Source organism: Myodes glareolus, chromosome 7 (genome assembly GCF_982192425.1).
Source record: "Myodes glareolus chromosome 7, mMyoGla1.1, whole genome shotgun sequence".
Classification (NCBI taxonomy): Eukaryota; Metazoa; Chordata; class Mammalia; order Rodentia; family Cricetidae; genus Myodes; species Myodes glareolus.
Genome location: NC_142032.1, coordinates 99,596,191 through 99,607,882, shown reverse-complemented (window position 1 = coordinate 99,607,882; position 11,692 = coordinate 99,596,191). Strand labels below are relative to the sequence as shown.

The window sequence follows — 11,692 nt, the reverse complement described above, 5'->3', positions numbered from 1 at the left end:
TCCCATGAGCTATCCTCCTGGTCTTCATTGCTACCGTTTTCATGTGTGTCACTGATATTTTGGGGTGCTACATCCTTACTTCCATTTTTCTAGTAAGATCATTGGTTTTCACTATGATTTTTGCATAGTGTGGTCATTTTAAGGATGTCTCTTTTTTACATCAGAAAGAACTGCACTCAGTATCTTCTGCTCAGTGGTGAACAACACTTTTTCTTCTAACTCCTAAAACTGTAGAAACAAGTGTACTTGTCATCCTAGGCTTTAGGACTAGCAGATCTGTTCAATTGAAAGGAATAAATGCTCATTCCAACCGAATGAATGCTAGACAATGTGAAGCTGTGAAGACAATGTGGCGAATTAGAAGTAAAGCTTGCTCTATGTTTCTACTAGCGAGAAGAGACAAATAATTATTACAACAGAGTGGAGTGGATGCCATTCTATAGAATTACACAAGTTCTCTCCAACTATGAAGACCTCCCAGAGGAAATGTTCCCCTTTCCCAGATATTTCAAAGACTTTCTTTGCTTGCCCCTTTCCTGCCATGTTCCTGAACATGCTGAGTCTCTGAGCACTGAGGCAGGATACTGTACAGAGAAGAGTTAATATGGCACAGGTGGGAAGGATAAGGGCCCTGAGGGATGCAGGTAGAATAGACTCATAAAAGGTCCCAAGAGGCACTGGTCAAGGTAAAGAAAGGCTGCCAGCACACAGTGCTCAGAGTAACTTCCTAGTCAAGTCTTCAGCTGGTGGTTTTGTCTTCACTCAACATTGAAGTTTCTGCTGGGGGTGGATGCTCTCGGGGACTCCATCTACTCACCCTGCCTTCTCCATCAGAGGTGTTTTTTCACATACTTAGTACTCTAGGATTTCTACTGTTTCCTCCTTCAGTTGCCTTACCTGCGAGGCATTCCAGGAATAAGTCTCTAGTGGAACCCCCTTCTGGATCCAGAAGAATGGAAGAATGCCAACAGGAAAAGTTTCTTTTTGCTGTCATCGTCTCTCTTCGTTGCTCCCTACTCCCAACTTAACTCTCCACCTGATGTTCAAGATTACAGCTTCAGCACCAAATCCAGAATAATGTAAGCATCCCTTGAAATTGCCAGATTTCCTTCTGTCATTCCAGGCTCCCAGCTTCACTCCTGATCCTACTTGTGCCCCCATTACAGTTTCTTCTTGTCTTCCTATTCTGCCTCCTCCTCGCTTCCTAGTGTATTGGTTCCCCAAATATTAATTCAAAGAAACAGTTAAGATCACTGTGTCTACCCCTGTCACAGAATAAAAATCATTGAGGTTCAAAATCCCTCCCAAAAATATAATTAAGACGAGATAACTGGTCACTCCACACCAGTCTTCTCCCCAAATACATAGACCAAGACTGAATGCCCTTGGACTCCAAGGGAGAAGGCAGTCATCTCGCCTGTCTCCTCAGATGACCTCACACTGGAGGGCTTTGCCTGTACCAGCCACTGTATCAGTTAACCACTTCCTTAAGCCTTCCTTTCTGCTCCTGCCTCTGCTCTCCCTACAACACTCACAGATTACTAGGAGCAAAGGATTCTCCCACCCTAGATAGCTAGTATCATGACCATAATTATTCATCCAACCCATGCTAAAGAAAATTATGCTCCTGTAATATTTCAGGCCCTTTGCCAGTCCACGGGTGGGTTTGTTCCACTGTGACATCTCTAGAATGTCTCCTCCTGCCCTCCCCCATCAGGAATAATACACATGAGACCCAAACTTTATCCTTACAGGATGACACACAGTCTAACTTCACAGTCCAACTCCACCTTACAATGCCCAGTTTTCTTCATATTGACTGGTATTCCAGGGTTGGGAGACAGACAGACCTGGCTGACACTGGTGTTTGGGCCCATGTATCTGCTGGCCCTGCTGGGCAATGCAACACTTCTGACAGTGATCCGGATAGACTCTACACTGCACCAGCCCATGTTTCTACTCCTGGCTACATTGGCAGCTACCGACTTGGGCTTAGCCACATCTATAGCCCCAGGGTTGTTGGCTGTCTTGTGGTTTGGGCCCCAATCTGTGCAATACGCTGTCTGCCTCATCCAGATGTTCTTTGTACATGCACTGACTGCTGTGGAATCTGGTGTGCTTCTGGCCATGGCCTGTGATCGTGCTGTGGCAGTAGGGCGTCCACTACACTACCCTATCTTGGTTACTAAAGCCCGGGTGGGCTATGCAGTCTCGGCACTGACACTGAAAGCTGTGGCTATTGTGGTGCCTTTCCCCCTGCTGGTGGCACGATTTGAGCACTTCCATGCCAGGATCATACACCATGCGTATTGTGCACACATGGCAGTCGTAGAGCTAGTGGTGGGTAACACACGGGTCAACAACTTGTATGGGCTAGCACTTTCATTGGCTGTGTCTGGTGTAGATATTCTGGGCATTGCTGGATCATATGGGCTCATTGCTCATGCTGTGCTTCGGTTGCCTACCCGGGAGGCCCGGGCAAAGGCCTTTGGCACATGTAGTTCTCACATCTGTGTCATCCTGGCCTTCTATGTGCCTGGTCTCTTCTCCTACCTCACACACCGCTTTGGTCGTCACACTGTCCCAAAGTCAGTGCATATTCTTTTGTCCAACATCTATTTGCTGCTGCCACCTGCCCTCAACCCCCTCATCTATGGGGTCCGCACCAAGCAGATCAGGGACCGATTCTTAGAAATGTTTAAATTCAGAAAAAAGCAGTTTTAACGGACAGTGGGTCATTGTCCTATAAATGCATAGAACTGTGATGACCCAAAAGGTATTTGCTGTGAAGCCCTTGGAAAGTATACCACTGGTACCTGTAGACTTTGGCCTAGTCAGTCATGTCTTGCTTGAATGGATGCAAAGGCAGGTGCTGCACATTACCATGCAGGGAAAATAAGGAGATGAAGGAACTAGTTGAGATTTAAAGATCTAGTTTATTTGAGAATCTCCCTTTCCTGTCCCCACCCCATCATTTCAACCCAAGTCTCACTATGCTTCTTAAATGTGTTGGCACTTGTCTGAACTTAATAACCCTCTCTGTACCTGAAGTCAGAGTCTACTTTCAGACTATTCTCGAGGAATTATACAAACTTATACTCCACATTTTAAGAATCTGTAAAATGTACCAATTTAGCCAGGATATGAGAATTCTCTTGGTCTTGTGTGTAATTACAACTTCCTCTTCCTTCAGTTCCAACAAAGAACCTCAAAGTAATACCTACAACTTCTTTCTCTGGGGTTGGGATTTTGAGAGTCAAGTATCCAACTAAAAAATAAAGCTTGTATTTAAATGATCAAATCATTATAATCACCTGTCAACCTGTCCTTTTGTGTACCCTCAGCCAAGAATGTACAATCCCCACCAGAACCCATATATGTCTCGCTCACTGTCACAACAGCATGTGATACTGTATCACATGGTGCAACATGATGAAATGGGAATATTTCATGCTGCTGCCACTTCCCAAACAGAGATATTAAACAGGAATTGGCATGGTGTTGCCCAATGGGGGAATTCATTTTCAGTTAAGGATGGATAATAGAAGGAATAAAATATAATAGGCAGGGAGCCACAGCTGTAAAGACAGAGAAAACTGAAGCCATCAAGTCGTGGTGTTAGTCACAGAGACCTAAAGCAACAAAACCCAGCACAGCAGCTCAGAGAGCTGGACCAAGCACCACGGGACAACACACAGACCAGGTAGGTCCTGTGTAGGACATTTGTCATTTCTAAGACTAAATGGGGTCTCATTAGACTCCAATAAACAAGTAAGAATTACCTCAAAATGTCTGCATGGTTTCAAGTAAGATCACACTGAATCTGCATGGCTGAAGAGAGCGTCTAATCCAGTGTCTCTCAACCTCCTAAGGCAGCAACCCTTTAAGACAATTCTTCATGCTGTGGTGACTACCAACCATAAAATTATTTTTGTTGCTACTTCAAAACCTTAATTTTGCTACTGTTATGAATCATAATGTAAATATCTTTGGAGATAGTGGCTTGTCAAGGGGGTCACAACCCATAGGTCAGGAACCACTGGTCTAGCCAATCATGTGTAAGTTTAGTTATTCCCAAAACTTATCTTTTCATGAACTGTAAGTTTAAAAGCCCTCCAAGAAATGATCTTGTAGAAAACTAATGAAATGCTAGTCCTAGAGCTGGAGGAGATGGCTCAGTGGAAAAACTCCTTGTCTGAAAAAGCATGACAACCTCCATTCAGATTCCCAGCACTCACATAAAAGTCAGGTGCAAGTCTCTATCCCCAGTACTGAGGAGGAGGACAGAGAAGGACAGGCAGATCCCTGGAACACCCTGGGCAATCAGCAAACTCTAGGTTCAGAGAGAGACTGTCCCAAAAGACAAGGTGAAGAATGACACCCAACTTTAACTCTGGTTCCTCTATACACATGTGTGCATAAAAAGGCATACTGAACCTGATGGATCACAAGCTAAGATATCCATCTCTCTTAAGAAATTTTCTTTTGATAAATCTATTGAGAAAATAACTGAGATGTGAACAAACATCTGGCAGTAGGATATTTATTACATTATAAAGAAATATAAAGGAATTCTGTGTGATAATCCAATGTCACACATACATACACACACACCATTTTCCCTCTGATACATGGGAAGGGATATCATGTGCAAATAATGTTCATGAGCAATGAGTCCATCACCACCCCACCATGGGGAGAGCAATGAGTGCATCACCATCCCACCGTTGAGAGACTGTTCTAAGGCACTTTCAGCTCCTAGCTGTGCACAGTTCTTGAAAGGTCGCTTGTTCCACGGCTGTGTGCTGAGAATGTGTTTCCTTCGAGCCAAAAATCTAACACATTTGTGTTTTGTTGACACTGCATACACATACCTACCATGTGATATGTTCAGAAAGCTTTACCAGCACATTCTTATTCTTCATAATAACCTGAGAATTAACTGTATGCCACAGTCCACCACCTATACTTTCTAAATAAATAATCTCTGTAAAACCATTTTTTTTATAGTTTTGGCCCAAACCCTAGCCCCAACCATTGTGATCTTACTTATAGCCTTTATTTCACTTGGTGTTAATATTAACATATTTAACTGGAAAGAATGTTGATATGCCTGACTACAGGGCTTAAAACTGAAAAATTCTTAGCTTTAGTATATATTTATCCCAAAAAGTTTAAAATAAAGCATCAAGGGTTTGTATAATTATTCCTGCGGTCTGAAATAAGAGATTATTAAAGATTTTTTATCACCTTAAAGTCTTTACTGTCAATGCTATCCTACACTGCCATGAGATTCATGCAGATGATCTCATGTTCTCTGCATAAATCATCCTTTTTATTTACTCCTAGTCTCCATCCAGATCACTCTCTGATATCCTCAAAGTGATCAGTGCCTCTTTCCAAAGATACCACAGATTGATACCACACGGGAAGCAAATCCCTGCAAGACAAGGCCCAACAGCCCAACCCTTGGGCTCACCAACTCATCCAGGACTCAACTTTCAGTCTTAGACACTGAACAAAAAGGAAAGACAGACTTACTCAATGTTAAGGTAGAGCATCATAGAATTTAGGAGGCCTGGAGATTCACAGGAATCAGAAAGTGAGAAAAAGGCAGAAGGTGTGGGCTTCCAGCTGAGTAGTTTAACAGAATCCAATCTGCCCTCTGAACCCTTGTCCATGAACAAACATTCTAAAGTCTTCTGCTTCCTATCTGACCAGCACGCCACCATCCCTGCACTGATCTCATCCCTCTCTTCTCATTCTGGACTCCCTTGTCATCTACACGTTCATCACTCTCGGTCAGCTCTTCTTCCACACTGCACAGGTGCAGAGGTCCACAGTTCTGCCCCTTCTACTGGACTCTATCTGCCTTTTATTCTACTTCAGTGTTCCTTAACAGAATTTCCTTCACAAGGGAACAGTTGCCAACTACACTACACTATATATCCTTTCCTTGTCAACCAAAATGACCAGGTGCGATGGTATACACCTGCAATAGTAGCACTTAACACAGCAGACAGAAGTACAAGGAGGAGGCCAGCTTCAGTGACACAGTGACATGCTGGCTCAGGGGATGGAGAGAACGGCTCAGAGAGTAAAAGCACTAGCTGCTCTTCCAGAGGACAAGGATTCAGTTCCCAGCACCCATACAGTGACTCACAACTGTCTCTAATTCCAGTCCAAGGAATCCGATGCCCTCCTCTGGACCCCACTGGTACCAGGCATACACATGATGCACAGATACACATGTAGACAAAACATTCAAAATTAGAGTCCTAATGTCAAAGATGGTATTGTGTGAGGGGGTAGTTAAATAGGCACAAAAAAGAAAGAGCTTGGTTTTAGTACTCTTAAGAAACCCAAAGTTTCTCACTCGAACTGTTGTGGCTTCTCTTGCATCCTGCCCACTTCCTTTTCACTAAACCACATGTATTTTTCTCTCATCGCACACTGAAGTGAGCCTTGCAACAGCACCAAAAGGAGCTACTGTTCAATAGTAAGAGCTGGAACCCTAGATCTGTTATTAACTATTCACTGTATTGTTGGCTAATTAATTTTTTCTGAACCTTTGCTTCACTATAAAAAGAAACAGTAATACCTACTCCAGAAAAGAAGATGGGCACAGTGGTACACATCTGTAAACCCAGCATTCAAGAATCTGAGAGAGGAGGACTGCTCTGAGTTCTGGCCAGCTTGCAGCTACAGAATGAGCTCAGAGCTATTCTGGATTACACAGTGAGGCTGTCTCAAGAAAACAAACAAACAAAATACCAAGAGATTCCTAAAAGAATCCTCTAAGATAACACATTCCGTACATGATACAGGCCCTAGCACAGAAGGGTTCAAAAAATACTTGACATTAATTTCTTTCCTGAAAACAAGACTCAGCCTACTGTCACTCATTTGCTAAAAGACCTGGCACCTGTACATTGGTTTTTTTCTGAGGAGACATGCTTGCCTACCCTGGAGTCAACTGTGTTCCTTTTGGAAAGTTTTCTAGAAAACCCTCTCCCTTCACTGCAGTAACCTTCTGTGTGATATGACATCTCTCACTTTGGCTGGTTCAGATGATAGCCAGCTTGGCAAGACAGCAATTTCCTCTAGGTCTGGTTGCAACAGGACACCCCTAGACAGGAGACCTCCAGGGGTCTCAGGAAGGGGAGTATGGGACAGACAAGAAATGGAGCAGGGAGATGAATATTAGAAAGTTCTAACATGATTTCTTTCAAAGACTTATTCTTCTCCAGCAAAATACTAGTTGAGATCTCTAGAACAAAGACAGAAAGAAGAGTAATAACGTGAGTGTGAGAGGAAACTACTACATATACTACATACCAATCGGCCTAGGACAGGAATGGAGCATGAAGAAAATCTCCATGTTTACCTGGGTAATTCTGGCTTCCTGAAAATTCTTGCCAGTTACTAAGGGAACAAAATCTCATTTGGATCTTACTCTCCCCGTCGCCACTGCTCTGCCTCACACCCTCCTACACACACCTGCTTTCTGCTGCTTTTATAACCCACTCATTAATAGCTGGTTTCAACCTTGGAGCTTTTAGAAGTCAGGGTTCCCAGGCATACCCCAGATAAATTAAATCAGAATCTCTGAGAATAGGAAAAAGAATAGGGTAATTTACAGGTTAAGAATCACTGGAGTCTTTACTGTTGTTGCTATTGTTGTTTGTTTGCTTTCAGTGTAAGTCTTGATCTATATCCATATCTTTCAGGACCCCAGTGCAACTTAAAGGAAATCTACAACTAATTAGATGAAAATTAGTCTAGTAAAGCAGTTAAAGAGAAGTGATCCCACCCTGTTTCCTTAAAGAACTACAGATCAGGAGCCTGAGACAGAAAAATTGTGCTGCACTTAACTTCCCCAAAGCAAGAGAATGACCACTTTGGGCTGAGGCGGAAGACCATGAGACCATGAAACAAGACTGTGGAAGATTAAAAAAAAAAAAAAATGGGAGTGAAAAGAGGAGAAAAGAAAGAAGAGAGCATCTTTGTGTTATTAAAAGAACAGGGCAGGCATACAGGGGAAAAATGAAATGGCAATAGAGAGGAAGAAAAAGGAAAAGGAAATAAAAAAAACTGTAAATATTATGACCTACAGGCTACAAGGAAGCAGTAGAGTTACTGTCCTCTCTGTATCCAAGGCTCCATCACCTAGCAGGACCTCTATGACCTCATGCTGAAGTAGATCACAGCCCAAGGTGGGGGACGGGAGGCTTACCTCCCTGCGCAGCTTGGGGGTTCCTGCAGCAGCCACTACCCTGCCCAACCCCTCCCACTTCCTACCATGTTGGTCAGTAACCCCCACCTGCTAACACTGGATGAAGCAGATGCCACTTGGACCCTCATCAAGGATAAGGTAGGTAAAATAAGGAGGCTAAGGAGGAAGTGGCTAAGTGTGACCAGGCTGATTCTTAGGTGGTCTCTGTGTACAAAGAGAAGGGACATCAAAGACAACAGTAGCAGCAGTAACTGACATATAAAAGCCACAAAATAAACACCTAAGTGAATGAATGAACTGAGGATGAACAACTAATTTAAGACAAACATCAAAATCCTTGAGAGGAAAAAGGAAAAAATGTGTATTTCCAAGCTTAAACTACCATATTAGAGAAGTGGCCATCAGACTTGAGGCACTTAACAACCATTGCTTGGAAATATGCTCACCACAGAGACAAGGGAAGCAGAAATAAGAGAGCAAAGGATTTTCCCAAGATTAAGAGTAATTGGTTTCAACAGTGCTAATCTGTATCTACCCTAGAACTGCTGAAATTACAGTGAACATAAATGAGGCCTTCCTCCATAGGAAAGAAAAAAGAAAACTCTTCTTATATTATTATCTCAGTGGATATCTCAGGGCAGAGATACAAGGATAAGCGGGACGACTTCAAGCAGAACGGGGCACCTTTGAGTGCCCTTATTTCCTTCTTTCAATGTATATCCAGCACCTCAAAAACAGCTTTATGGTAGAAAGTAAAAGCAGGTCAGCTTCAGGGGCCATTGGATGAACTCAATGTAGGAGCACAGATATGTGGGATCTGGTGGATAAAAAGTAGGTCACTTGGAACTTTTATGTGCCCTTGCTCTCTAGCATAACTGAGAGCCAGAGGATTCAGTCAAAGAAACTTTGAATGAATCGCTATCTTAATAGCTAAGTTACTAACTACTAAAGAGGATCTTGCAGTGTTCCCAGGTACTCTCAATAACTGCTCACCAGTTACACATATTCCAAACAAAAACAAGAAATAAAGAAGGATAAACCTAAGAAACTAGAAACCCTAAATGGATACTGGAACGAGACAAACTGGAATGAGACAAAGATTAGGCCTCACACTCAGAGAAACAACTATCCCTCACAGGTAGGGTAGAAAACACAAAAGAGGTAACTGACCCTCACAAAGAACAGGCACTGTAAGCCTACATCTGTGTACCCGTTCTCACTAATATTATCCATGTAACTCATCACCTAAGTATGATCTTTGAAGATTCCTTTTTTCCACATTCATGATAAGACTAAGTTCTACCAATTCTGTGACTTCAACTTCCCATTATTTTAGCTCAGGAAATAAAATCATGTTTTGCTTGCATTATTTCAACAGTCTTGTTATTTCTCTTTCCTGCTTTATGCCTATTAAAAAATTAGTTCTCTTCTTCCTGGTCCCATCTTCCATCCAGAGCCTACAAATGGCTTTCCATTGGCCTCAGAATAAAACAATCACTTATAAAAGGCATATACACACAGCTTTCCATAAACTAACTCCTGTGTGCCTTTTCTCTTCCTACCTTAAATGCAAGCAGTAAGAAATCATGTGTTCCTAAAATGTACATGATTTGATGGTTCAGGGATTTTCCCTGGCTGTCCTTTCTGCTAGGAATGACTACTGCCCAACCTACTAATACCTCCAAAGCCCAAGTACTGCCACTACCAAACTTCTTTGACCATCTTTCTATCAAAGACAAAGGCTGTTAAATCACCTGTCTTTGTCTCATCCTGCTATCACTACTGTTATACATAATGCTAACTACTGTTCACATTTTTGTCTCCTCCATTAGCCCAAGCTTCTTTAGGATAAGGACGAAGTCTCATTCTTTCATGTATCCAAGTATCTACCATAATCTGGCACAAAATAAGACATTCAAGGTTTTGCTACAGGAGGGAACTAGGTGATAAGAAGTGTGGGTCTATGTATACTACAGAAATGTACTTAAAGAGTGAACAGTGGTGGGAAGGTCAATTTAGACAACACAAGTTAACCTCTGACCTTAACTCAGACCCTGACTTATAAACTGGCCACCTGCAGGTCATCGAGGAGCGTTTTGGGTCCAATGTAGTGGCAGTACCTTTCCTGTCGGATGCAGCCTGCTATGATCTACTGGGCGTGCTAGTGAAACAGTCCCGTCCAGCTCACACCCGCCTAATTTTGCCAGGCCGGCAGGGTCGAAGGGCACTGAAATCAGTAGGGTTGCTACCAAATCTTCTAGAACAGGCAGGGTCTGATGGTGTCTTTGCCCACTGCACTCGGGAATACTCACCAAATGGCCAAGCCGAGATAGCCTATGAAGAAATGAGAATGTTGGATGGGCAGCCCTGCCGGATCCGCCTACATATGGGAGGCCTGCGCAAGAAAGTTGCCTTCCTGCTGCTACCACCAGGGCAGGTGAGCCTACAGCAGAATCTTCCTTGGCTCCGAAGCACCCACAGCATCTACGTCATCTACCAGGTCTTTTCCTGCACCTGGCTGCAGCTAGGGCTGTTACCTACAGCCCGTGAGCCCCAGCTGCTCCAGTTACAGCGGTCATTACCTATTGCTTTCTCCTGCCTCAAGTTTTCACTGCAGCCCAAGGGTGTGCTGGGACCACAGAAGTCTCTGACCAAAAAAGACCCATTGCCCCAAGGAGCCATCTGGGTTAGACCTAGCCTTAGCATCTTATCAACTCTGGCCCCCACATCAGTACCTGCCGATGCCCTTGAAGTTGCTGATGTATCTCCACCTGTCCCAGCCCCACCTACACCACCTCCCCAAGAAGGGCCAGAAAGCAGACCCACCAGATTCTCCTATAAGGGTCGAAACCCCTTCCGGAGAGGCCCCTATATGCTTTCAGGTACTGCTAGAGGAAATGAAGATGAAGGGTGGGAAAGACCATTGGAGGGAGAGGGTACAGGGAATATAGCCCAGGAATGGGTTGAGAAGCCCAGAGTGTGTGCAGGACCCTTATGAAGGGACAGACTTGAGGGAGCCCAGGGAGGGTGAGATGGAAGCATGGCCCTGGTAAGGGTGTGTGGTGGGGGCGGGGGGCATGTAACAAAATCAGAGGGAGGGACTAGGGCGGAAGATCAGGGCGGGCATGAGTCAAGCTATGACTATCCCCAACCCTAGCAGAGAACTGGCTCTTCAGTCCCCGCAACCCCCCACCAGGAGCCCAGGGTGGGGGCCCCGGGGACCCCGACCGGCACTCCATGTCCCTGCCCCTGCTGCAGGGTCTGTCCTCGGAGTTCGACAGCGACGAATGAAGCTGGGACAAGAGACGCAGGGGGCAAGGCCCCTAAGATCTGACATAGGGATACTGGTCCCCAATAAACATCAGCTGCTGCACCCCCAAACCACCCTGGGCCTGTGTGCTTCTTCCTTCTGGGAGCCAGAAAAATGAGTCTCCATTTTCCCCTAAGCATTAAGTC

At 44.2% G+C, this 11,692-nt stretch overlaps 2 protein-coding genes across 3 annotated transcripts; both read left to right on the top strand.

Moving 5' to 3' along the window:
* The first annotated feature begins 1,728 nt into the window (after positions 1-1,728).
* Or52w1 (olfactory receptor family 52 subfamily W member 1) lies at positions 1,729-2,724 on the top strand. Its single transcript, XM_048427712.2, has one exon. It carries the CDS (start codon positions 1,729-1,731, stop codon positions 2,722-2,724), a length of 996 nt encoding a protein of 331 aa, XP_048283669.1.
* Positions 2,725-8,006: 5,282 nt separating this feature from the next.
* C7H11orf42 (chromosome 7 C11orf42 homolog) lies at positions 8,007-11,664 on the top strand. Of its 2 annotated transcripts, none has more exons than XM_085692841.2 (3): positions 8,007-8,374; positions 10,317-11,118; positions 11,495-11,664. In XM_085692841.2, exons 1-3 carry the CDS (start codon positions 8,303-8,305, stop codon positions 11,662-11,664), a joined length of 1,044 nt encoding a protein of 347 aa, XP_085548967.2. In that variant the 5' UTR covers positions 8,007-8,302. The 2 variants fall into 2 exon arrangements, with proteins under 2 accessions (XP_085548967.2, XP_048283596.3); XM_048427639.3 differs by having other exon boundaries at positions 11,394-11,629.
* The last annotated feature ends 28 nt before the right edge of the window (positions 11,665-11,692 follow it).